General features: G+C 44.1%; 1 protein-coding gene across 1 annotated transcript in view; it reads right to left on the reverse strand.

Annotated features, from left to right (window-relative positions):
* Positions 1 to 27,879, reverse strand: part of LOC309550280 (maltase-glucoamylase-like) — a gene marked incomplete at its 5' end in the record, with an annotated part of 526,737 nt that overhangs the window by 157,319 nt on the left and 341,539 nt on the right. Inside the window, 6 exons of the mRNA XM_082250685.1 lie at positions 1,071 to 1,159; positions 3,521 to 3,651; positions 7,668 to 7,724; positions 15,536 to 15,620; positions 15,710 to 15,858; positions 18,978 to 19,094. Of these exons, the coding sequence (XP_082106811.1) occupies positions 1,071 to 1,159; positions 3,521 to 3,651; positions 7,668 to 7,724; positions 15,536 to 15,620; positions 15,710 to 15,858; positions 18,978 to 19,094 (628 nt within the window). The remainder of the gene's footprint in view (positions 1 to 1,070; positions 1,160 to 3,520; positions 3,652 to 7,667; positions 7,725 to 15,535; positions 15,621 to 15,709; positions 15,859 to 18,977; positions 19,095 to 27,879) is intronic.

Below are 27,879 nucleotides of genomic sequence, written 5' to 3' on the forward strand. Positions count from 1 at the left end.
TACCGCCGGTGACAGCTGTGTTCCTACGGAACACAGTGCCACCGACATGACCGCGCTGCGCGCTCCCGATCGCGCATGCGCGGTCATCTTGTGGGCGCCTTCATTGTGATCGGCTGTGTCATTGGAACACAGCCGATCACGTGGGAAACAGCCACGCCCATTGGCTGTTTCCCCCCTGCCGGTGACGGGGGGTGTCCCGGGGACACCCCGACACCGGCAGTGCAGGGCGGCGCGCACGCGATCGCGCGCCTGCCCTGCTTAAAGTGCCGCCGTCATATGACGGCGGCCCAGGATAATGGTCGCACCGCTCCGCCGCCATATGACGGCGGGCGGGCGGCAAGCGGTTAAGGTTAAACCGCCTTTCCTCTAGTTTTAGTGAGTGGCCACGTGTCTTATTGTATCTCCTTTCTCTGAATAGTTTGCTCCTTATGCTAGGGTCACCAGTACAGTATTTGTACATTGATATCATATCCCCCCTCAATCGTCTCTTCTCCAGAGAGAATAAGTTCAGTGCTTGTAGTCTTTCCTCATAGCTGATGTCCTCCATTCCCCTAATTATTTTTGTTGCCCTTCTCTGGACTTTCTCCAGTTCCAGCACATCCTTCCTGAGGACCGGTGCCCAGAACTGGACAGCATACTCCAGATGTGGCCGGACCAGAGTCTTGTAGAGTGGAAGAATAATCTCTTTATTTCTGGAGTGAATCCCCTTTTTTATACATCCCAGTATTCTGTTGGCTTTGCTTGCAGCGGCTTGGCATTGCATGCCACTGCCAAGCCTGTTGTCTACCAGTACCCCCAGGTCCTTTTCCATCCTAGACTCACCCAGAGGTTCCCCCCCTAGTGAGTAGCTTGCTTTCTGGTTTCTGGCACCCAAGTGCATTACTTTACATTTTTCTACATTAAATCTCATCTGCCGTGTAGTTGCCCACCCCGTTATTTTGTTCAGGTCTGCTTGTAAGGTTTCCACATCCTGCATAGAAGATATTGGCATGCCTAGTTTAGTATCATCTGCAAATACTGCCAGATATGCCAGATAATATACTTTTTATTATAATCAGACTGAAACCTACCAATGCTGTTACCATCATCCCAGAAAAGATGTCCATGTGCAGTCTCATTGTTATCCAGAGCAATCAGAAGTTTCATAGGGTTCAAACGACTTGGAAAAAAGAAAAAGAAAACATAAAAAGGTAAATTCAGAGAACGTAATTAAGTATAAAACTTTGTATTTTTTTTTTTTTGTGCTTGGGACATACACTAGCCATTGGAATAAAGTATTCTGATCAAAAAATGGACCCACCCACATTTTTATCAATTATCCTATCACAAGCTGAGAGGTAATTTGTAAACTTCACTGTAGATATGCATGCCGTTTATACTACTAAAGAATAATACAAGGAGCACATAGCTGGAAACTATTCTTGTTTACCTGAAATTACTTAAAATGTATATTAAGATAAAACAGTTTTGAGTCTTGGATAGAGTAGAAAATCAGCCCTGTTAGGTTTATATTAAAGTTCATGTCGCAATTGGGGAGATTCAATCTGTCTATTTGTTCTAGTAACCTATGTCATTGGAACCAAAAGTAATTAAACATCCAAAATTTTGAGCTGTCACCAGAATAATTAAAGAGCATTTTTTTCCCTTTTCACTTTAACCACCTCCCACCCGGGCCATAGTACATATACGGCCGGGTGGGAGTCTCGTCCTTCTGAATGGACGTTCCGGAACGTCCTTCAGAAGGAGAGAGATCGCGCCGCCGCGGGCACGCGTAGCGGCGCGATCTCGATGTGCCTGTGTCCCTAGGACACAGAGCAACATCACTCGGCAGGAGGGCCCTGTGATTGGCCCTCCTGATCACATGATGGCTGTGACCAATCACAGCCGTCATGTAATGTCAATACAGCCGTTGTAACGGCTTCGATCTCTTCTCCTCCTGACAGATCCTGTCAGTGTGAGGAGAAGGAGAGGATCGATTCTGCAGCCGGGGTGATCAGTGAGTATTTCTAATTACTCACTGATCACAGGGGGGGTGTAACGTGAGAATTACCTACCCCGTGAGAAAAACCTACCCTCGTCACTTCCGGGCAGGAACAGCTGAGCAGCGCAGCAGTGCGCATGCTCAGAGCCCCGGAGACCTAATGAAAAAGATAAGGAGCTGACTACAGGGCATGCGCAGTAGTATGAAAGTATTAGGGTGTCCGTGAAAAAAACCTACCCACGCGGCGGTGACATGAACACAGCTGTACTACAATATGAATCATCTCCGCTGCTATCCCTGACACTTCACTGATGTGGGCTATTAAATATAAAAGCGTCTGGCGGCTCCGTTATGTATCTTCTCATACACCCGCCGCCACTTTTATATTTACTAGCCGACATCAGTGAAGTGTCAGGGGAAGGAGCGGAGATGATTCATATTGTAGGGCAGCTGTTTTAATGTAACGGCCGCGTTATACACACTGAGGGTGCACCGGAAGTGACGAGGGTAGGTTTTTCTCACGGGTAGGTAATTTTCACGGAACAGGGGGTCTGTGCTGGTAATCAGATGATTGATTACCAGTGCAGCCCTGGGGGGAGGGGATGCCACTAGAGCCACCAGGAATGCCCACCCATGACCACCAGGGATGCCCTCCATGGCCACCAGGGATGGAAAACAGGGCTCAGAGAGCCTGCCAGTGGTGCCCCCCTATCAGTGCTGCCCACCAATGCCATCTATCAGTGCTGCCCACCAGTGCCCGTTATTGTCATCTATCAGTGCCGCCCACCAGTGCCAATTATTGCCCATCAGTGCCCATCAGTGCCCCCCATCAGTCCAGATCAGTGCCGCCCATCAGTGCCACCCATCAGTGCCGCCTATCAGTGCCCATCAGTGCCGCCGATCAGTGCCCATCAGTGCTGCCTATCAGTGCCCATCAGCGCTGCCTATCATTGCCCACCAATGCTGCATATCAGTGCCACCCCATCAGTGCCACCCCATCAGTGTCTCCTCATCAGTGCCTGTCAGTGCGGCTTCATCAGTGCTCATCAGTGCAAAAAAAAACGTATCTATTTACAAAATTTTATAACCTAAACAAAAAAACTTTTTTTTTTTTTCAAACTTTTCGGTCTTTTTTTATTTGTGCACCAAAAAAGAAAAAACCTGGCGGTGATCAAATACCACCAAAAGAAATCTCTATTTGTGGGGAAAAAATGACACAAATTTGGTTTAGGTACAGTGTTGCATGACCGCGCAATTGTCATTCAAAATGCAACAGCGCTAAAAGCTGAAAATTGGTCTGGGAAGGAAGGGGGTTTAAGTGCCCGGTACTGAGGTAGTTAAGGACTTTACAGGGGTTTTAGCCCTTCTCACTCAATCCAAAATGTAAAAAAAATAGCTTTATATACATTTTACCTGAAGCTATGTATTCCCTTTACGAAACACATCTGAATCTATATACTGTATCTATGCACTATGTAAGTGAACATTAAACCTGACACATTCATTCATTTTCTAGATTTAATCACAACAGATATTTACCTAAGATGCGTGTTAAATGCAGGAGCCTGTTGTGGTAAAATGTATCCACCACGCACATGAAGGTTAATGTGGTGAAGAGGGGCTTGCAGTGTTTTCCACTGATTACTTGACGTAACTTCTTCTCTAGCACCCTTTAGATAAAAAAAAAACAAAAAAACAAAAAAATTTTATTTTATTTCATGAATTATAGGTAGTTTCCAAAAAGTAAAGAAATTGTGTAATCAACAGTAATTTAGAAAACATCTCTGCTATTTAAAGTCGCATCATCTTTAACCACTTCCCCCTGGGTGGACGTCATATGACGTCCTAAACTTTGCGGGGGTATACCGGGATGATGCCTCTAGCTAGAGGCATCATCCCGGTACCGTGGTTTAAAGCCGACGGTCGGCTTTCAATCGGTACCGATCGATGCGGCTCGGGATCCGCTCAATCGCTACCCGGGGGGCGGGAGGGGACACCCCCCCTCCTCCCGCCGCCTTCCGGGGCTTTTACCGGGGCTCCTGTCCCACCGGGACCCCCGAGCACCCAGCCGGCGCGTCCGCCGGCTGGATGGAGTCCCGATGAATGCCGGAAACGGCATCGATCGGGTCTCCGATGACGTAACCCGGAGGCGGCGTCCATGACGTCACTTCCGGGTTACTGTGCTGCAAAACGGCGGCAAATTTAAAAAACGGCTGTATGCAAAAACGCAGTTTTCGGCGTTTTGCATACAGGGAAGTGTAGTGGAGGGGTCTAGGGTCTTTTAGACCCTCGATCCCTCCATAAAGTGTACCTGTCACCGCATATTGCTGTCACAAGGGATGTTTACATTGCTTGTGACAGCAATAAAAGTGATCAGATTTTTTTTTTTTTTTTTTAAAAACTGTAATAAAGTTAAAAAAATAAATAAAATAAATGGGGAAAAAAAAAATTTAGCAGCCCCGGTCACCGTTAGCTCGCGCACAAAAAAAACGTATACGGAAGTCGAGCCGCGAATGAAATCGCTGTTCAAACCACACATGTGAGGTATGGCCGCGATCGCCAGAGCGTGAGCAATAGTTTTAAAAAAAGAGCTACACTCTAACTCTAAACTGGTAACCATTAAATAAATTTAAAGTGTCGCCTATTGAGATCTCTATTGACCGTAGTTTGTCGCCATCCCACGGGTGTGCGCAATTTTAAACCATAACATGTTGGGTATCTATTTACTCGGCATGACATCATCTTTCATAATATACAAAAAAAATGGGCTAACTTTACTGTTTAGTATTTTTTAAATGCAGTGAAATGTAATTTTTCCCCAAAAAATGGCGTTTTAAAGACCGCTGCGCAAATACCGCGTGACAAAAAATATTGCAATGACCGCCATTTTATTCTCCAGAGTCTTTGCTAAAAAAATATATGTAATGTTTGGGGGTTCTAAGTAGTTTTCTAGGAAAAAATACTGGTTTTAACTTGTAAACAAAAAGTGTCCGAAATAGGCCTAGTGGTGAAGTGGTTAAAGTAGTTCATGCACTATTTTGGTCTGACGTCCATGTGACTTGAAGGCAAAAAAAGACGATGTAAACCCTCAAACATTGCACAAGAGTCGCACCTGCATGATATACATGCAACCTGTGGAGGACTTGTGAAAAGAAAAGAATGCCGGCAATGACAAATGTAAAAAAAAAAACAGTGTGGGTTCCCCTACAAAATCCATACCAGACCCTTTTCTTGTGTGCAGCCATTCCTTTCATACATATCATTCTACGGCAAGCGGGCTGAGGCAAGCACCCTTTTGTGGAGTCAAATTCACTTAATTATCTCACCTGGAGTGGCACACTTCTTGCTCACATTACCCTTATCTGAGCATGCAGCCACACAGGTCAGGAAAGGGGGAGGAGCGAGCTTGCATGTGCCCCCCTAAAGCACCTTTTCCCCTCTTCCCCAAGGGGCCTCTTTCCCACGACCCTGGCCAGTGGTTGTCAGCTTATCAAAATCTGGTAGTTTAACAAGGGGCCCACCAGATCCTGGCCATCCCCCTCCCCCCCAAGTGAATAAATATTGGGTACATGGTATCCCTACTCACTCACCAAGAAAAAACAAAAAAATAAAAGTTTTGTGCAAAGAATGACAGTAGATCGTTTTTTTTATTCTTATTTTTTTCGGGTCAGCGGAAGTGGAAGGCATCATAAGTTGATGATGGATCTACACTGGAGGAAATTAATTTTGATTATTTAATAAAGGACATGTGTTGTGTTTTTATATACTTTTTTACACTTTTTCGGTGAATGAGTAGGGATGCTATGTACCCCATACTCATTCACATGGGGAGGGACGACACCCTTGTTAAAAAGGGTTTCCAGATTTTGATAAGCTCTCCACCTGCAGACCACCACAACCATCAGCTTGCTCGCTTCCCCCTTACCTGCCCTGTCAGCCCGCATGCTTGGATAAGGGTCTGGTAAGGATTTTAGGGGGGGGGCTTAAAATCCATACCAAACCCGAAGGGCCTGGTATAGATGGGGGGGGGGGCACAATTTTTTTTTTCCATTGTTTTCATTTTTTGCATTCTTTTGTTTATATTCAGCTGTCAGTGGGGAAACCCGTCATTGGTTGATAAGGACGCAGTGGCCAGCTTCCCAGCCGGCTCCTTAACAACCAGCTACTCTTCAAACAGAATTTGAACGGGTCGATCAATTTTCGACCGTTTCAAAATCAAATTGTTCTGAAAATTAATCCCGGGATTCGTTAGAAAATAAATAAACCAAACAAAACGTAACATATTTTTCCATTCTGCACATGTCTAATGACTTTTTAGAGCAAAAATCAAAATGATCACATTGATCAAATCCAAAGTCGTAAAACAAAGTGGCACTCATCCAAAGTCGCAATAAAATTTCATCAAAGTCACATCAAGCCACAGGGTAAAGTTGCAATGGAAATCACACAATTTTTAAGTTGCACAAGTGTGAACGGACTCTAAGAGCCCATTCACACTGAAGAGTTGCAGTGATGATCTGTAAAATTCACATTTTACCAAGAATTATTACACTGTATGTAATTTTAACCACTTGCCGACTGCCTAACGCCGATCTACGTTGGCAGTCAGCCCCTCACAGGCAAAGTGACGTAGGGCTACATCACTAGCTTGTGAGGGTCTAGGGAGCGAGCGCGCACCGCCGGAGGCGCGCTCCCGCTCCCGCTTAGTCACAGACCCCCCCGCGCGTGTGACCAGTGGACCCGATGTCCTCCAGTCACTCTGCGATCGGCGGGGGAGAGGGAGAAAGTCAGACGGCTTGTGTAAACAAGCTGCCTGTCATTCTCCCCTGTGTATGAAGGATGATCATACGGTTCTACTATGTAGAACAGTTGATCACTGTTCATACATCTGAAGCCACAGCCAATCACAGTAGAAAGCACGCCCCTAGGGACACACATAGCCCCTCCCTTTCAAAAAAAGTTAACCCCTTCCCTGCCAGTGTATTTTTACAGTAACAGTGCATATGTATAGCACTGATTACTGTAGAAATGTCACCGGTAACCCCAAAAGTGTCAAAAATGTCAGTCAAGGGTCCGATCTGTCCGCCGCAATGTCGCAGTACCGCAAAAAAAATCGCAGATCGCCACCATTACGCGTTAAAAAAAACAACAAAAATGACAAAAATCTTTCCCTTTGTTAGTAAACGCGATAACTTTTGCGCAAACCAATCAAAATACGCTTTTTGCGATTTGTTGTACCAAACATAGGTAGCATAAAACAAATTGGCCAAAAATGTTAAAAAATTTTGATTTTTACATTTTTTTTGGGAGAATTTCATATAAAAAAATGTGAAAAATATTGCTATTTTTGCAAAATGTATGCTCTTTTTTTGTTTATAGCGCAAAAAGTAAAAATCACACAGGTGATCAAATACCACCAAAAGAAAGCTCTGTTTGTGGGAAAAAAAGGACGTAAGTTTCGTTTGGGTATAGCGTTGCACGACCGCGCAATTGTCAGTTAAAGTCGCAGAGTGCCGAATCGCAAAAAGTGGCTCAGACGTAAGACAGCAAAATGCTCTAGTGGTAAAGTGGTTAAACAACCTGATCAATCTCATATTATCCATTATTTTCCCACAGTACTATGGAAGCATGTTTTTTGGAATTTAAATTCAGGTACTGTATATTTTATGCTTAAGTACACACTTACCGTGTGATAATCATACCAGACTGTGTTTGGAAAATAGGCATTTACAGTTGTTGCACCCTAGGAACAAAGACATAAATGAATGAAGCATCTACAATATTTTAAATGTAACTTGATATTTAAAATATACTGCATTGTGTGCTTTATAGAAAAAATTCAGACAATATATCCTCTATAATTACCGTATTTTTCGCCGTATAAGACGCACTTTTTCTTCCCCAAAACAGGGGGGGGAAAAGTTGGTGCGTCTTATACGGCAAATACACATTTTTCCTGCTGCCTGTGCTGAGTCCTGACGTCCAATGGGGGCGGTGCCGGTGCGTGCATCAGTCACGCACTGTCACCGCCCGATCTCCTTCCCGCCGGACCAAGAGAGCCGCCGAGAGAGCCGCCGTCAAAGAACAAAGACAGAAGAGGACGAGAGGAGCAGCGCCGTGGACGGTTCCAGGAATCCCGCCGCCATCAGAAGAAGAGGACGAGAGGAGCAGCGCAGGCAGCCCAGGAGAGCAGGTAAGTGAGCCCACCTGTGCCATGCCTGTACCACCACCTGTGCCATGCCTAAACCACCACCTGTGCCATGCCTAAACCACCACCTGTGCCATGCTTAAACCACCACCTGTGCCATGCCTAAACCACCACCTGTGCCAAGCCTAAACCACCACCTGTGCCATGCCTAAACCACCACCTGTGCCAAGCCTAAACCACCACCTGTGCCATGCCTAAACCACCACCTGTGCCATGCTTAAACCACCACCTGTGCCATGCCTAAACCACCACCTGTGCCATGCCTAAACCACCACCTGTGCCATGCTTAAACCACCACCTGTGCCATGCCTAAACCACCACCTGTGCCATGCCTAAACCACCACCTGTGCCATGCCTGTACCCACACCTGTGCCATGCCTGTACCATGCCTATGCCATGCCTATACCATCACCTGTTGATATAAAATATTTTACTGCAGTATTTGGTTCAGAATCTTTTTTTTCTAGATTTTCCTCCTTTAAAATTGGGTGCGTCTTATATGCCGGTGCGTCTTAAACTGCGAAAAATATGGTACTAGTATTGACTTGATATTTACAATACAGTGCAATGTGCCTTTGTAGAAAAAATACAATTTAAAAGAGAAGTTTGGAAGCTGAAAAAAAAAAAAAAAAACATTTATACTTCCTGCAGTATTGGTCTGATGCTACATCTTCCCGCCGCTGCCTAAAAGACCACTGATCACTCAGTTCTCAGTCTTCAGTGAGAAGAGAAATGCTGACTGTCCATCACTGGCTGTTGCTCTGCCCCTCCATCGCTCAGTGGAGTGTCGAGTTGTAAAGAGGGTAGGAGCAGCTGGCTCAGGCTCTCAGCAGCTGGCTGAATAGTTTTGCCAGTTGCCAGTCCGGGTATTTGGGTAGATCCAGGCATTAAAGTCGGGATCGATCCAGAGCCCACTGTCAGCTGAAGAACGGGTTACAGGAGTGCAGAATGCACTCCTGTGACCAATAAGAGAATTAGGGCCAAAAGAGATTTGGCCCTACTTCTCCTTTAAGGTAGTACATTTTTCCTGGTAACCCAGCTACCTGCTTTGTGTTATCTTCAGGTCAAATGTGTGCACAAAGCAAATTTTACAATTATAGTCTATGTTACACTGGCTATGATGACACTAGGAATATACTTTATATCAGCCCTAAAATACGAAGTGCACCACTAGCCAATTTCTGTTAATGAATAGACCATAATAGGCCTTATGGAACAATTATGTTACTTCTCAGCAGAGTTGCTGGCATTATTAAGAGTTAACATAAAAAATATATAAGGGTAAATACAGCAATGCTGAATAATGCCAATTTGCTCATGTGATGTTATATAGATAAAATATTTAAGACATACCATTACTACTGGCAAATACTCGAGTATCTAGATTACCAGTCCAGACTTAGGCACATAGCCCTTTATGCTTCCCTAACATTGTGGAAATAAATGAATTGTGAATGATAATGCAATATATTGAATACATAATGCTTTACACAATCTTTTGAAGAGGGAGGGCCACTTAAGTGATTTAGTAACTGGTCGTGGGCCACAATGAACTATGTTGTTTTACTGCCCACCAAAATGCAAATGTAAACAACCCCATACTGTCCTCAGCCCCCTAAAAGGCTGCTTTCCCACTAATGCTCTGCAGTTTACCCACACCGTGGTGCAGCGCAGTGCACCTGCGTCTTTCTTGAGGGTTAGCTGCTTTTTACCATTTATTATGATCTCTATTCCATTCTTCTGTTGTGGTGCACTTGCTGAAAGGGCAACAAAACACCAATATTCAGGAGTTTTCATGCACCTTCAGAAAGCGCACCAAACCTGCAGGATATAAAAGAAGTCTGTGGCTCAGTGCAGCTAACCCATAGGAAAGCCACAGGTGCAGTGCACTGCACCTGCGGATCAGTGTAAAAACAGCGTAAAAGTTGTTAACTCTTTTATTGGTGATAATATGCCCATTGTAAATGCTATTATGCCAGTGTATGTGTTGTTTAATGCACCAACCTTCTTTTCCTCTTGCAGCTACTGCTGGCATCGCTCTCTAAGCTGATAAAAAAAGATATAAGGCAGAGTGCACTTGGTATTACTCTGCATGGGACAGGAGCCAGCACTGCAGAGGAAACATTGTCTTATGCGGCTCCTAAACATTCCGCGCCTGCCTGCTCCCTCCGCTGTCAGAGGAATGGCTGGTCAGCAAGCCCAGATTGTGATCAATGAGTTGCCCACCCTGGGAATGAGGTTTCCTGGTTTGAGGCCCCACAGGCCACGTGTAAACACCATGCCCCTGACGACGTCACTCTGACGAAACCGGTTGGGAGGTTCCGGACATCGCGCTTGTCATGCCCCCAGAACGCCGGCTTTGTATCCATTGTAGCGGGACGCCGCTTGTTTTATCTACCTGCAATTACTTGTCCACTGCTATGTAAGTAGAACCTTAAATAAAGCTGACAACTTTACCATACGGGATTACGCTATGTTTTCCTTTATCCCTTACATATTGCCACACATATTGGAGCTATATCTGGATTTGTGACCGAGTGAGGTGTATATACATATGGAATCAATCTTGGTGTATAGAAGCAGAGGATAAAGTCTATCCTATAAGGGTTAACATCACATGCTTAAGTGGCCCGTCCATTAATTTGGAGGCCCACTAGTTGCGGTAAGCAGCCACCTTATCTAAACACACGGGTGTCTTTCCATCTCTACTCTCCGCATCTTGGGATTTTCATCCTAATTGGACTCTTTACCATCTCTGCATGCTGAATGAATTTTTTGATGCAATGGACTCATGTTTTTATGCATATTCTCGTTTGACTTAGTGACTAACCATACTGCACTTTTAGTCTCTTTTTTAATGCACAATTCAATTTGATGTTCCTAGCGCTGCACTATTTGATTTACACACGTGTAAACACCCCTACCCTACACAGTGTTCTGTAACTAATTATGAAAATGTACTTAATGAAATTTAAACATAAGTGTGGTAGATCTGATTAGCTTGAGAAGCCACAAAAATGTTGTCATCTAACATGTGCATGCAAAAGTTTATTTTTTTAATTTCCATTGTTTGGGTATTCATTGCAAGGTTAATGTTCACTTATAAGCCAGACATACTCCAAAATGCTTTTCTGTCTTTTAAGTGCAAATCTGTTTAGAAGTGAACACACTCTTCCCTTTTTTTTAAAGGAGAAGTATGACCACAGCTCTTTTGGCCATACTTCTCCTGTGGGTCACAGGAATGCACTTAGTTCTGCACTCCTGTGATCCAGATTCAGCTGACAGTGGGCTAAAGCCTGCTGTCAGCTGACGTTACAGAGCAGGACCAGGTTCTGCAGAAATCCCAACAATAATGTCCGGATCCCCCCACATGCCTGACAGGCAGCTAGCTCTGCCTTTCTGCGTGCTACTGAGATCCTGAGCCAGCCACTCCTGCCCCATCCTCAGCCTGGCTCTCCAATGTCACCAGCTCTCTGCACACTTAAGAACAAAAACTGAGTGATCAATGGCCTTTGACTGCTCAGTTCTTGGTGTAGAGGCAGTAGGGGACAGTAGCAGCATCAGATCGATGCTGTATCCACTTAGGTGAATACGAATGTTTTTTTATTTTTTGCATTTTTTTTCCTGCACGTCTCTTTTAAATCAACCCCAGTCTGTTCTATTCAATCTGTTTTTCTTTTTCTGTTTTTTTTTTTTTTTCAGTGAGCATGCATTTTTCAGGCATGACAAAGGTGAACGATAACAAAATGAGAAATGGGGTAAAAAAAATGTTCATCTGACATTAACTTAAAGCGGAGTTCCACCCAAAAGTGGAACTTCCGCTTTAGGGAGTCCTGACCCCCTGACATGCCACATTTGGCATGTCATTTGTTTGGGGGGGGGGAGCGGGTACCTAGTTTTGACAGGTACCCGCTCCCACTTCCGCTCGGAGCGCCGCGGCGCCCTGAACGGAAGTTCTCCTCTCCCCCTCCCTCCCTGCAATCTTCTGGGACACGTCAGAGGTCCCAGAAGATTGCCGGCCAATCACGGCGCGCAGCGCGACTCGCGCATGCGCAGTGGGTACCCGGCTGTGAAGCCGCAAACTGTAACAGCCGGGTGCCCACAGCAGTGATGCCGGCGCCGAGGGAGAGGATCGAGGCTTCGGGCGGCCGCATCGCTGGACCGTTGGACAGGTGAGTGAATGGCTGGAACTCCGCTTTAAGAACAGTCATTATTACAAGAGCAGGCCATTCACTCTTACTAAATTTAATATCAGCATGCAGTACTGTCAAAAACAAAAAAACAATAAAAAAAACACAGATTTTGGTTTACTTAACTCTTTTGCTTCCACTTCCTTGCACCCCAGAAGGCAGTAGTGATGCAGCCCTGGCTGCACAGATGCCCCCTGGGAAGATAATGTCACTAATGCCTTAATGGAGATCCCATACTAAGCTGCAAGATCTCATGAGATCTCGCAGTATTCTGATGCTGCACATGTTTGACATGAAGCACATAATGTGATATGCAAAAGATTAATGCTGCGCTATGGTGATAAGTGATATTACCAAAAGTGCTGCTGTGCATAAAATCAAAAATGATTTGGTGAGTGGTAGTGCATAAGGAAGAACTTCCAGAACACTCCCTGGAATCAGGAAGGACACAGTGGCTTCAGATGCCCACATCCAAGATGGCCACGCCCAGACAGCGTTTTTAAAATTAAGTGACACCTCCCATACTCCTGATGAAAGAGAGTTTTTGCTCTCTGAAACGCGTCGGGTGGAGGAAGTTACAACTTCATCATCATTCTTTTGTTCCTTTCTACATGGGTACCATTCGTTGAGAGATCTTAAGGGGACCCTGTACTGGCATCACCCAAGTCCAAAGAATAAGTGCCCGGATTATTTACCGGACTCTGCCTGTGAGACCCTTAAGCTATAAGGTTTGGAGGGTCCACTCTGTCCGGTAAGTGGAATCACTTTGGGGAGAGGATCCAATCACTATTTCACTGCACCATTGATTTTCAGCACCTGAGCACCCCCTTTGGCTGTCGTATACCAAACAACTTTCACTGGCCACTTGCTGGACACTGGATTTAGGGACTATCATTTTGGACTATTACTGAAAATTGTTTATTCATATATTATACTCTATTTGTTCATTCACTTCACTGGGTGTTGTATTGCATTATTATTAATTTTTAGGTTTATATATATATGCAATTAGTTCTTTTGTACCATATATTTATTTATTCAATTAATTATCTATTGGCACAAGCACTTTAAAGGTTGCATACCGATTTTGCCATGAAGCACATAATGTCATGCTCTTTATCTCATGCATGCACCGTAAAGGCATTCGAGTAATTTGCTATTTAGAAAAAGAAAATGCGCTATGTCACATGGCACATGCACAACATGAAGCACATGATGTCATGTGTTCCTTCCCACGCATGCACTGGACAACATCATTTTCAAAATAGTGTGGGGAAAATGGACATTGCCTGAATAGGGAAAGCCTGAAAGCCACAAGATGGAAAGGCAGCTTGGACGACATAGGTAAGCGTGTTTGTTTATTTATAATGTATTATATACAGTATTATTGACATTTTTTGTGGGGGTCCTCTTTAAAAATGTGCTTAATATGTGTTTGAATTCATTTTTTGGCCTTGTTCACATGGACGTACCTTAGCGTACACCTGTGTAAGGGCCGTGTTTGCACACAGGACCCACACAGGATGCACTAATGTTCCCTGCATTTATTTTCAGGCAGTCCTATTCTTGTCAACTGTGAGCAGCGATTGCAGGGACACAGCCACTGCTCCCAATTTGACATCTGTGTGGGTGCGGGTCCATGCGGGTGAACAGGACTGTCTGCACGTGGAACACAGTACACCTGCGCATCCCTTTCAGGCAAACACAGCCCTGACATGGGTGTAAGCTTAACCACTTACCGCATAGTAACGTACCGATACGTCGGTACACTTTGCGGGTTTATACCGGGATGATGCCTCTAGTTAGAGACATCATCCCGATACCGTGGTTTGAAGCCGACGGTCGGCTTTCCGTCGGTAACGACCGATGCGGCTCGGGAGCCGCTCGACGTCCCCCCCCTCCCGCTGCCTTCCGTGGCTTTGCCCGGGGCTCCCGTCCCACCAGGAGCCCCGAGCACCCAGCCGGCACGTCCGCCGGCTGGATGGAGTCCCGATGAATGCCGGAAACGGCATCGATCGGGGCTCCGATGACGTAACCCGGAGGCGGCGTCCATGACGTCACTTCCGGGTTACTGTGCTGCAAAAGGCGGCAAATTTAAAAAACGGCTGTATGCAAAAATGCAGTTTTCGGCGTTTTGCATACAGGGAAGTGTAGTGGAGGGGTCTAGGGTCTTTTAGACCCTCGATCCCTCCATAAAGAGTACCTGTCACTATATATTGGTGTCACAAGGGATGCTTGTGACAGCAATAAAAGTGATCAGATTTTTTTTTTTTTTAAAAAAACCTGTAATAAAGTTTAAAAAAAATAAAAAATAAATAGGAAAAAAAAAAAATTTTGCCGCCCCCGTCACCGTTAGCTCGCGCACAAAAAAAAAACGTATACGCAAGTCGAGCCGCGAATTAAATCGCTGTTCAAACCCAACATGTGAGGTATCGCCGCGATCGCCAGAGCGTGGGCAATAATTTAAAAAAAAAGAGCTACACTCTACCTCTAAACTGGTAACCGTTAAATAAATTTAAAGCGTCACAGATTGAGATCTCTATTGACCGTAGTTTGTCACCATCCCACGGGGGGGGGGGGGCGCAATTTTAAACCGTAACATGTTGGGTATCTATTTACTCGGCGTGACATGTTCTTTCACAATATACAAAAAAAATGGGCTAACTTTACTGTTTAGTATTTTTTAAATGCAGTGAAATGTGATTTTTTAATTTTTTTCCAAAAAAATGGCGTTTTAAAGACCGCTGCGCAAATACCGCCTGACAAAAAGTTTTGCAATGACCGACATTTTATTCTCCAGAGTCTTTGCTAAAAAAATATACATAATGTTTGGGGGGTTCTAAGTAGTTTTCTAGGAAAAAATACTGGTTTTAACTTGTAAACAAAAAGTGTCCGAAATAGGGCTGGGGCTTAAGTGGTTAAATACATCCGTGTCAACTAGGCCTTTAGGAAAAAAAAAGCAAACTATATAAACTGCTCTTTAAATTCATCAGTTTCAAACACATTCAGAATGCATGCCAACTGCCATACCTTTACATGTCATATTTAAACTCCTTTGCAAACAAGTATTTAGAAAGATGTGTCTACTATAGAATTCAACTTTACATTGATGTACAATTAGCCCTTAAATGTCTGCGTAAAGCTTAAAGGTCCCACCTGTTCAACCACAGCGCTGATCAAAAATGCTGGTCCCCATAAGAATTGTTTATACACATCCCAGGTGTTCTTATCTTCAATGAATCTAATAAGGATCAAAATTTGTTATTGTGGTAACAAATGTTTGCATATTTTTCATCAATAATGTTAACATTGTCAGCAACAGATACTCACTCATGTAGAAGGGGTCTCACCACAGTGGATCCTTTAGTGTGAGCATCAAAAAGTAATGTGTACAAATAAGGTAAAAGAGTATATCTAATGTTCAAGACATTTCTTGATAAGTCTTCAAAGGCTGCATCAAAGCTTACTGGATCTTGTCTCTGAAATAAAATTTAGTACAACATAAATGAAAACATACATATTTACATTTGGGAAAACCCCCAGCTAATGGGGATAATATAGCGCTTGCTAGTAAAATGCAAAAATCTAAAACCATAGGATAAGATAAAAAGTCCTTGAATGCACAGTATGATGCAAATAAATAAATCTAAGACCATAAAATTATAATAAATGCCCTTACATGCACAGTAAGACCATAAAATAATATTAAGAGCATATAAAAAACATTGGTGCAAAGTGAAGTCCAAAAAATGTGCAAAAGTGACTGTAAAATAAAAGTCCAAGGAGAAATTGTGCCAAGAAAAAAGTGCGAGTGCTTGAGGCTAAATCCTCCAGTGATCCAGGAGATCCAATCACACAGGTGACTTTCAAAGGAGAGGTTATATGCGTTCCAAGCCCGACTTCCGGATTGACGGCGTGCGTTCCACCTGACGCGCGTTTCGTCAGAGGTCTGAAGACGTCATACGCTCTGACGAAACGCGCGTCAGGTGGAACGCACGCCGTAAATCCGGAAGTCGGGCTTGGAACACAAACCGCTCTCCACGCTACAGGCAGATACCGGAGGACAGCCAGCACTTTATGAGAGCAAATTTATTCATGTTTGTACACCTTGTTTAATAAACAATACTTTTTAACGGTATTGCACCATCTGGAGCCTTCTTTCCTCCCTCTACCTATCCACATTGGAGGACCTTGGGAATCCGATCCATATTTGGGGAGCACCCGGTCTAGAGGGACCTGAGCCCAGCAGTCACCCTACCCCTGACCTGGATGGTCACAAAGCAATACTGGCCTCATTGTCATATGACATTTGAGACCCATCACATCTGGTGAGTGTACATCTAACCTCTCCTTTGAAAGTCACCTGTGTGATTGGATCTCCTGGATCACTGGAGGATTTAGCCTCAAGCACTTGCACTTTTTTCTTGGCACAATTTCTCCTTGGACTTTTATTATACAGTCACTTTTGCACATTTTTTGGACTTCACTTTGCACCAATGTTTTTTATATGCTCTTAATATTATTTTATGGTCTTACTGTGCATGTAAGGGCATTTATTATAATTTTATGGTCTTAGATTTATTTATTTGCTTCATACTGTGCATTCAAGGACTTTTTATCTTATCCTATGGTTTTAGATTTTTGCATTTTACTAGCAAGCGCTATATTATCCCCATTAGCTGGGGGTTTTCCCAATTTTATCCACTTTTATCTATAGCAGCTGCTTTGTTAATATTTTTACCACTACACTACATAATAGGCACTCCTAGGCGCGAGGTATATTCCCTGAATATATATTCATCATACATATTTACATGCATGCATTTTGTATACAGTCCAACGGCCCATCAAGTCCTCATACCATCTGTACCATATTTCTAACTGACTCTAAGTCTTTTTACCTGCATCAGGTGACCCATGCCATTTCTGGCTATTGAGTGTCATACACTGATCCCTGGTCTTGACAGAAAGATGCACAAGTGAACCCACAGCAACTAATTGGAAATCCTTTTTAATAAACTGATATTTGTTAACTGGCCTAGCAGGGGAGGGCTGGCAGCCTTAGGTCTGGGGGGCAAGTCTAGTCAAGTGGCCCATTGAACCATCGAATCAGCTTACCATCCATGCCCACCTGGTTTTGGATTTGCAGCTGTATACAGTGTCTGGCCCCTACATTAATCCACCCCTGAGTGAGGCCTTTTCACCAGTTTTTACCACTTTTCAGAGTGGCCCGGGGGGCAATTGCCACCCTGCCCCCCTTGCCAGTCCTCCCCTGTGGCCTAGTAAGCTGACATCTGGCATTTTGCATTGCTACATTAATGCCCCCTAGCTGGACCAACAAAACAGAATTCAACTTCACTTATGAACTTTATGTGTTGCCCCATAACAATGTATCTGCTTTGATCTAAAATCTTTCCATTTGGACTTAATTGTTGAAAATATGATTCTAACTATTTTTTGGCCGGATTATTAGCGAATGGGCCCATATGGCTATCCCAGCTAATTTGAAATCATTTATGTTATGGCAGTATATATTTTTTTTACCACAAATAGGGTCTTCTGTTAAATTTTACATATTTCGTTTGTCACAGTAAATGTCACAAATAAAGACTTAGAATGAATGTCCCAGCACAGCCACATTCCCAGACACTGAAACAAGTACTCTAAATATCAACTATACATCCTGAAAGATTGTATTAACATGCCTTATTACATTTCATATATATTTCAGCTTATGCCCATTCCATCATGGAATATGGGCCCTTGCATTTACATAGTAACGAGCTAGACTGACACCCATTCATCCACCTTGGACAGCAGCCAGCTGTATTTTGCATTTAGACGACATGTTAAACCACCTCTCCATTCATTCATTTGAACACTTGACAGTTGGATATTTTGCATTTAGATTACAAGACATTTTGCATAGAGATTGCTGACGCCACCCATAAACAATTGACAATTGCTTACATTAACACATGACAACTGAATGCAGACGGGGCGACTCTCCGACAAAACACAGATTCAGATACGGAAACACCTCATATTGACACAAATGCATAGGGAAACAAAAGCCTTTCATGTACAGTTTCTGTTCTATTGTCAAATTGACCAGTAAATTGTAAACCAGTTAAAGCAGTTTTTTCCCGCTTAAACGTGCCTTAAATAAGAGCTACACTTGCAATAAAATCAGTTGTGACTGCGCTAAGTTTGAGTGCTATGTGTCGTCATAACTCCCGGCCGGACGAGAGGGAATTCACCATCTAGGGGGGGTTGGCAACTGAAGGGCTGTATATCATCGTGATTGCCTCCTGACGAGAATTGAGCTAACACATCCTACAATAATTATTACAAATAAAAGCAATATTTGCAGTATGATTTTACAGTACTGTACATTTACTGTTATCCAACATTCGGTCCTGACAATTGTTTATAAATCACTGAATTGCCCATGCTGAATTATTGACATAGTGACTGCCGTCATAGATAATATTCAGTGTTTGAAAGATGATGGGGTTTTCTTCATCATTTCTGAGCTGGGAAATAGTAAATGTGATCAATCTCTCTATTTATAGGAAAGAAATGTAGTATAGTATACCTTCCATCCTTTTCCGTTGTGGTTCCGCGAGTATGGGTAAAATGCACCAAGCTCCATCCAACGGGCACATAACTCATATGTGGTATCTTGAAAGAAACCACAAATGTCTGCTCCAGTCTACAAATATACATACAAACTGTGTTATTTTAAACCGTTCTGCTAATTGAAGAACAAATTGCAAATTTTAACTAAATACTGTATATTTAAACAGTGTACCTGTACTTTAAAACTGGTCTGTATGTTTGGAAAGGTCATAATTGGGTACATTTATCTCTTTGGACTTAAAGATATTTATTCTAGCAATTACCAACCCCTTCTATATAATATGGAAAAAAAAATTGGAGGGCTGGCATGCTTGGGGTGTATTATAATCATTAAAATGAATATATTGCCGAGAATCCTCGAGTTATTTATTATAATAGTGCAAACAATGTACAACAGAGGTACCAAAAGCACTGTGCAAACAAGTCATAATACAGTAGCAAGTATTGGAATAAATTGCATTACAGTAAGGCACACAAAGCAAACAGTACATTTCAACAGTTCAGGGGTTACACCAAGTTACCCAGGGTTTCCATAGTTTTTCAAAAGTGGAGAGTGATGCAAATCAGACTGCCAGTGAACTTCCATATAGGTAATTTATTTTAATTAATGCAATAGCTTCAGGTGGGTTAAGTGTCAGCTGTGTCCCACAGGGTAGAACATGCGGAACTATGGCACAGTAATTATTGAGGAAATTTTCAATCCCTAGGTTCAGGAGAGCCAGAGCAGGACTAGGCCTTGTCAATAGGCCAGTGTTTTTGGAAGTAAGCTGGAAGATTTTCTGACAGAAGCTAGTCAAGTATTTTCATGATCATAGGGTGTTAAACAGTGTTCCCACATGACCGCACCCCCGCTAGCAAAGTGGGGAGTTGGAGGAGGAGAATTGCGCCTATCAGTAAGGAGAATAGTAGCAGCAGAGCATGATTCCACCAGAGTTTTCTTAGACAATTTTGTAGACTTATAACCACTTATTTATGGCAGGGGAAGCGCCCTCACCTAGCGAATAGTGGATTGGGCCTCCCTCATCTCTACTTGTATGATAAATCAATGTCAATGTTCTGCATCCTTAACTGGCATCACAACACTGTGGATAAATTATTTAGTTCCCATAGAGAAGTCTTTGGCAGGCCACAACCTAGCCGGTGCACCATAGATTCTGGCTAGTTGGATTTCTCCACTCACACTGAACACATTTAAAATCTGAACTTAATGTACAGTATCTGGAGACCTGTCTCCACCATTTCAACCTTTTTTTTATTCAGAAAAAGCTTTATTAACATTAATCCAGTACAACATAGCCAAGCAGTTTGTTCCGTAAAAAGTGTACAGACAGAAACAACTTAAACAGCACTAATTCACATTAAATATGCATGTACATGCGAGATCTTTGCCTTAAGTTTACTAACATGACCCCAAACATATTACGGTTTTATATGTGAATCACCAAAATTGGATATTAAACAACATTCAATCCTGACAGCCTTTCCATAACTAGATCTGCCGGAGCAAGCCCAGGGACTTTCAGCCACTGGGCCCATAACTATTCATACTTTCTTGAGCATCCCCTGTTTTGGTAAATAAGCTTTTCCATCCCTATAATTTTGCCCACAGCCGTAATCCATTCCTTTAATGTAGGAGGATTTCCAGACTTCCAGTGCACCATTATAAGCTTATGTGCCAAGAACAGGGTTCTCACAATAGCTGCTTTAGTGTAATTCTCCCAATCAAATTCATCCAATATGCTAAGTAAGCAAGGCTTGGGATCCATGGGTAAGGAAACTTGGTAGACTCTGTTCAGAGTGTCCTCCACCCCTTTCCAATACATATGCAACTTGGGGCATCTCCATAGTAGGTGTATAGATCTCCATGGTCTCGCTTACACCTTGTGGATATTGAAGTTGGTAATAAGCCTATAACATGCAATCTCTGGGGTGTGAGGTATACCCTCATGACAATGTATAGCTGGGTCAGTCTCTGCGTCACATTTAATGAGCTTGTCGCCACTGTTTGTAGAACTTCCTTCCATTGGTCCATTACTCCTGTAAGCTGTCCAATGTCCCTCTGCCACTTCTCCCTTACCTTCAAAGGATGTTTTTTTCAGTAGTAGCATTGCATAGCATTGTGATATAAACTCTTTAGATGTTTCTGCTTCTCTGATTAGTGTAAACAGAGGCGTTGGGGACATAATCCATTCCGAAGATCTTCCCTGTGCTATCACTGCGTGTCTCAACTGCATGTAATAAAAGAACATGGAGTCTGGTAGATTCAGTTTCCCCTTCAACTCTTCAAAAGGTAGCATTATTCCATTTCTAAAGATTTAGCTAAGATATATCACTCCATATCCTTTCCATTTAGCACCATGCTGTAGTTTAGTTAACTCCAGGTAGTTCTCATTTAACTAAATAGGGCTATATTCTGCGAATCCTGTCACCCCCTAAAGATATTTAGCTTTATTCCAAACGTTCTGAATGAGGTTATATGTCGGGTATAATTTATATGGTTTAGCCAAGGCCTGAGCTTCTAGGGCCAGAGGGAGGGATTCCGATTTTACCATATGCGGCATCACATAGTGTGACGAACATCGAGTAGATGAAGCTTGCTTACCTTCCCCTTGCGTTGTCCCAATAAGGTGTTGCAATTGGGCCGATATATAATAAAGCCAGGGGTTAGGTAAGGCCAATTCACTGTTGTCCTTAGGACGCTGTACATGCTCAAGTTTTATTCTAGGAGTCTGACTTTTCCAAATTAGAGTGCAAAATATTCAGTTTACAATTCTAAATGTTTTTAATGGGATCATCAGTGGGGAGTTATGGAGGAAGTAAAGTAATTGGGGCATAAGGATCATTTTGATTAAATTTACCTTCCCAGCAACAAATAAACAGAGGGAATTCCATGCTTTAATATGAGCTCTAAATCATTGGAATAACAGAGATATATTAAGCCGGCTATAGTCTATGATATTAGGTTTTACTTGTACCCCTAAATATTTAAAGGAAGAGGTAGTTGGGATAGGGCTATCTGGGTTCCCCTAATTTGTACCTATTTCATCGATCTGCATCAGGGCTGACTTGAACCAATTGATTTTGAGTCCTGAATAGTTCCCAAATTCCATGATTGTGGCCATAGTTTCCCTCAGAGATCTATCTGTGTCCCCCAACAGTATCATCATGTCGTCTGTAGAGTTCAGCGGACACCTGGATGTCCGTGTTCGGCGGGTTCGGCCGAACTTGAAAAAAAAGTCCGGGTCCGTGTTCCGGACTTTTTCCGAACTTTACCCGGACACCGAACCCCATTGAAGTCAATGGGGATCCGAACTTTCAGGCACTAAAATGGCTCTAAAACACCAATGGAAAGGGCTAGAGTGCTGCAAATGGCAGCAAAACGTAGTTAAGAACATGGTGAGTGCTCTGCAAACAAATGTGGATAGGGAAATAAATTAAAAAAACGAAAAAAAACAGAAAAATCTGTGAAGGACGAGGCCATATGGAGTAGGAGGGAGGTAGAGGTGGTGGTGGATGTGGCGGTGTAGGTGGAAGCGGCGGTGGAGGAGGACGAGGTAGCCAACACTGCTTTTTTCAGTCATTTTAAATGAGGGTACACCCCAAAAGAGTGAGAAAGATCAAAAATAGAACAATGGCTGGGTAAGGTCGGTATCCATCTCTATTCTGCACAAGGTACGGAAAAGTCCTGTGGGATCCATGCCTGATTCATTTTAATGAACGTGAGCTTGTCCACATTGTCTCTGGACAGGCGGCTGCGCTTGTCTGTGATAACGCCCCCAGCCGTGCTAAATACACGTTCAGATAATAAACTGGCTGCAGGGCACGCCAGCACCTCCAAGGCGTAAAGGGCAAGCTCAGGCCATGTGCCCAATTTGGAGACCCAGAAGTTGAAGGGGGCAGACCCGTCATTCACTACATGTAGGCGTGTGCACACATACTGCTCCACCATGTTGGTGAAATGCTGCCTCCTGCTAAGACGTTCCATATGAGCTGCTGGTGCTGCTGTTTGTTGTGGCGTGCTGACAAAGCTTTTCCACATTTCGGCCATGCTAACCCTGCCTTCTGAGGTGCTGGCGGTGCCCTGGTTGCGTTGGCGACCTCTTCCTCCTCCTCCTCTGCCTTGGCCTTGTGCTTCCACTGTGGCCCCGCTGTCAGGTGGGAATGCCAGCAGCATTGCGTCTACCAGCATGCGATTGTATTTGCGCATCTTGCGATCGCGCTCTAGTGAGTGAATTAAGGACGGTACGTTGTCCTAGTAACGGGGATCCAGCAGGTGGCCACCCAGTAATCAGCACAAGTTAGAATGTGGGCAACTCGTCGGTCGTTGTGGAGACACTGCAGCATGTAATCGCTCATGTGTGCCAGCCTGTTCAGAGGCAACGAAAGGCTGTCCTCTGTGGGAGGTGTATCGTCTGTGTCCTCTGTATCCCCCCAGCCATGCACCAGTGATGGCCATGAGCTGGCCTGGGTGCCACCCTGCTGTGAACATGGTTCCATCTCCTCCTCCATCTCCTCCTCCTCCTCATCCTCCAGAACTGTGCCCCTGCTGGACAATTGTGTCCCTGGTGTTTGTGTGTGCAGGAACCCACCCTCTGAGCCACTTGCGAATGACTGCCCTGAAAGCCTTGGAAATGTTACCTCTTCATCCTCCTCCTCCTCCTCATCCTGTGCCACATCCTCTTCCATCATCGCCCGAATTGTTTTTTCAAGGAGGCATAGAAGTGGGATAGTTAAGCTGAGAACGGCGTCATTGCCACTGGCCATGTTGGTGGAGTACTCAAAACCGCGCAACAAGGCACACAGGTCTCGCATGGAGGCCCAGTTATTGGTGGTGAAGTGGTGCTGTTCCGCAGAGCGACTCACGCGTGCGTGCTGCAGCTGAAACTCCACTATGGCCTGCTGCTGCTCGCACAGTCTTTCCAGCATGTGCAAGGTGGAGTTCCACCTTGTGGGCACATCACATATGAGGCGGTGAGCGGGAAGGCCGAAGTTACGCTGCAGCGCTGACAGGTGAGCAGCAGCAGGGTGAGAATGCCAAAAGTGCGCACAGAGGGTAGAACAATATCCGGATCACCTTGTATTGTACACTGGCTCGCTCCCGGGCCTGACGCAGCACTACTTCCCTGTCTCTATAGTGCAAGAGGTGGGCCAGTGTCTGTCTGGGTGGATTTCCAGGAGGGAATGGGTGGCCTGGGGTGCGATGAGTCCTTTCAACTATAAAGAATAGCATGTGGCCTCTTTGCTAAATAGGTCAATAAGCCAGTCTTCCACAAAAGCTGTGACATGCGAATATCCATCTCCATCCATCCATATCATCTACCCGATTGTTAATCTTCTTGGTTAACTGGTAATGCAGCGTGAGCTTCACGGGCCAGAGAGGGGATCTTATCCTGAATATCACTCACCCTACTCTTCACAGCAGTTGTTCTCTCACAGATCTTTTGTATGTCTTGGAGCATTAGTGAGACCTCTTCCTGCAAGCCCCCAAATTGATCCTTCAGGTTATTAACTGAGGTGGTACAAATATTAACCACTTTAGGTATTTCGGCCAGTGTGGGCTGTGCAGGCTCATCAGCTTCCAGATCAGGAGGGGATTGGTCAACATCATTATCTGCCTGAACAGGGCTGCTCGGTCTGTCTTCCTCCTGCTGTCCCTGCTCACTGTGCCCAGCATTACTAAATGTCCCTGCTCCCTCCTCCTGCTCTGCATCCAGTGCCCCTGATAGTTTTGGGGCATAGTAAAGCATATCCCCCAGAGGGGGGGTCCATATCCTGTGTTAGGGGTCCTTACCCTGCTTTAATGCCATATTCATTTGTAGCCTATATTTTACCCAGGTTTAGACTACCAAAGAAGTGCTGCTGTGATAACAAGTATTTATGGGATGGGCAAATTCAGTGTATATATGCCCCAACAAAGAACGTCTCTTAGGCTCCATGTACACGGGACGTTGTAAATGGTCGTTTAGGAGCAGTTGGGCGTTTTTTTTCAGAAGCCCCTGAACCCATCCACATTTTATCTTATCTGTCCATGTACACCAGGTCGTTTACAGTCATTTGCAGGCAGTTGCGTTCAGGGACTGTTTTTAGAACGCATTTATTTGCGTTCGAACGTGTGTTTCCCGGCGTTTCAAACACACAAACGCGTCCGAACGCGTCTGAACGCGTCCGAACGCGATGACCCGCGTTTAGCGTTCGCGTTTTTTCATTTTAAAGGGGAATAATTTTTTTGACCTCTAGGAACGCTTCTAAAACGCAAACGCCCGCAAACGCTGCTAAACGCCCGCTAAACGTGGGTACAAACGCGACCGAGGCTCCATGTACACGGGACGTTGTTAAAAGTCCCTTTGAATGGTGGAATTTTTAGGACGTTTGAAACGTCCGTTCAGACGCGTTTATGCGTTTGAAACGCCGGGAAACACACGTTCGAACGCAAATAATTGCGTTCTAAAAAAAGTCCCTGAACGCAACTGCCTGCAAATGACTGTAAACGACCTGGTGTACATGGACAGATAAGATAACATGCAGGTGGGTTCAGGGGCTTCTGAAAAAAACGCCCAACTGCTCCTAAACGGCCATTTCCAGCGTCCCGTGTACATGGAGCCTTAAAGTGGAATTCCAGTCAAATACTAACCAAGCTTAAATCTACTCCCACCCCTATTCTAAGCCTATCCACCCTGGGAAAGGAAAGATCTGTATACTTACTTATTCTGAGGGTGCTCCGGTCTGGTTACATGATCTGGTCCCAGCACCGGCTTTAGTGTAAAGGAGGGACAGCCAACAATGGATTGGATGTCCCATGGTAAGCTGGTAAGCAGGCTCTGCAGTCGTTGTCAGCAATCTCTCCTCTTCACTGAAGCTGACCGCTGGAGAGATCATGTGACCAGACCAGACTGCCCTCAGCATAGGTAAGTATAGACTTCTTTCCTGGGTAGGGAAGTTAAAAAGGCTTAGAATGGGGTCCAGTTTAAATGAACATTTAAGCATTGTGTTATATCTGTGCAAAAATACCCACTGATCCTGCCAAAAATCCGGAGCTGTCATGTCTCAAGAAGCCTAAGCAATGTTCCCAGTTCTACTCTGTGAAACAGAGAAAACAGCTGCAATACAGTATATTATGAAGATGAAGTCTGTAGCTCAGCAAAAAGAGAACTGGTCAGGGCTGACACCATTCTTTACGATTTTAGTACAGCAATAGCAGCGGGGTTGATTTGCTAAAACTGGATATTGCAAAATCTGGTGCAGATGTGCATGGTGACTTCAGCTTGTTCAATGAAGCCCTGAAAACAAAAATGAAAGCTGATTGGTTTATGTGCAGAGCTGCACTAGATTTTGCACTCTCCAGTTGTAGTAAATCAACCCCATTGTGTGGTCAGTCCATAACAGAAAATTAGAAACTGGATGTGTTTCTGCCAAGATCAACATGTATAATTTTGAAATTGCATAATTGTAAAAGGAAAAAAAGAAAACATGGGAAATGTGCATGCATGTACTCCATATGTTTTTTTTCTTCTTATTCCTGCCCTGGCTCACACCTTAAAATGTGTGTTACCACCAGCCTTTCATATTCCTGATATGTTCCTGCTGTGCCATGTACTTGTATGAGAAAGTATCCTGTTCTCTTTGTATTGCTTCCTTTGTGTGAAATCCTTGGTGTTCCTGCCAGTATCCTTGCTTTCCTGTTAACCACTTGCCGACTGCTCACAGTATATTTACTGCGGCAGTCAGCCCCGGCCAGGCAGAGTGACGTAGGTCTACGTCGCTCCCCTGTCACTCCTTCTAGAGCCAATAGCGGGCGAGCGCGCGCCCGCCTCGGCTCGTTCACAGAGGAGTGCGGGCGTGTGACCGGCGGACCCGATGTCCGCCGGTCACACTACGATCGCCGGTACAGCGGGAGAAAGACAGAGCGGCTTATGTAAACAAGCCGCCTGTCATTCTCCCCTGTGTAAAAATGAAGATCAGACGGTTCTACTATGTAGAACCGTTGATCTTTGTTTTTACACCAATAGCGAGGTCCCACTACAGTTAGAATCACACCCCTAGGACACACTTAACCCCTCCCTGTCCAATACAGTTAACCCCTTCCCTGCCAGTGTCATTTTTGCAGTAACAGTGCATATATATAGCACTGATTACTGTAGAAATGTCACTGGTACCCCCAAAAGTGTCAAAAATGTCAGTCAAGGGTCCGATCTGTCCGCCGCAATGTCGCAGTACCGCAAAAAAATCGCAGATCGCCGCCATTACTCGTTAAAAAAAAACACCAAAAATGACAAAAATCTTTCCCTTTGTTAGTAAACGCGATAACTTTTGCGCAAACCAATCAAAATACGCTTTTTGCAATTTTTTTTACCAAACATAGGTAGCGTAAAACAAATTGGCCGAAAATGTTAAAAAATTTTGATTTTTACATTTTTTTTGGGGGGAATTTCATATAAAAAAAGTGAAAAATATTGTTATTTTTGCAAAAATTACGCTCTTTTTTTGTTTATAGCGCGTGATCAAAAAATCGCACAGGTGATCAAATACCACCAAAAGAAAGCTCTGTTTGTGGGAAAAAAAGGACGTGAAATTCGTTTAGGTACAGCGTCGCACGACCGCGCAATTGTCCGTTAAAGTCACGCAGTAAAAAATCGCAAAAAAAACCCCCTGGTCTTTTAGCAGGAAAATCCTCCGGTGGTAAAGTGGTTAAAAACTGACCACAATAAGCAGGGTGCACACCATGGTTAGTTATCTGGCTGTACTGGGAACCCCCAGTATGTCCTCCTCCTATGATCAGACTTGTCCTGACATGCCCCTGATGCACAGCGATTAGCTGGGAAACTCACTGTGCTGCTACTTCTCCTCCCCTCAGCTCTTAT

This window comes from Pelophylax lessonae (genome assembly GCF_965119305.1).
Source record: "Pelophylax lessonae genome assembly, chromosome: 3".
NCBI classification, from domain to species: domain Eukaryota; kingdom Metazoa; phylum Chordata; class Amphibia; order Anura; family Ranidae; genus Pelophylax; species Pelophylax lessonae.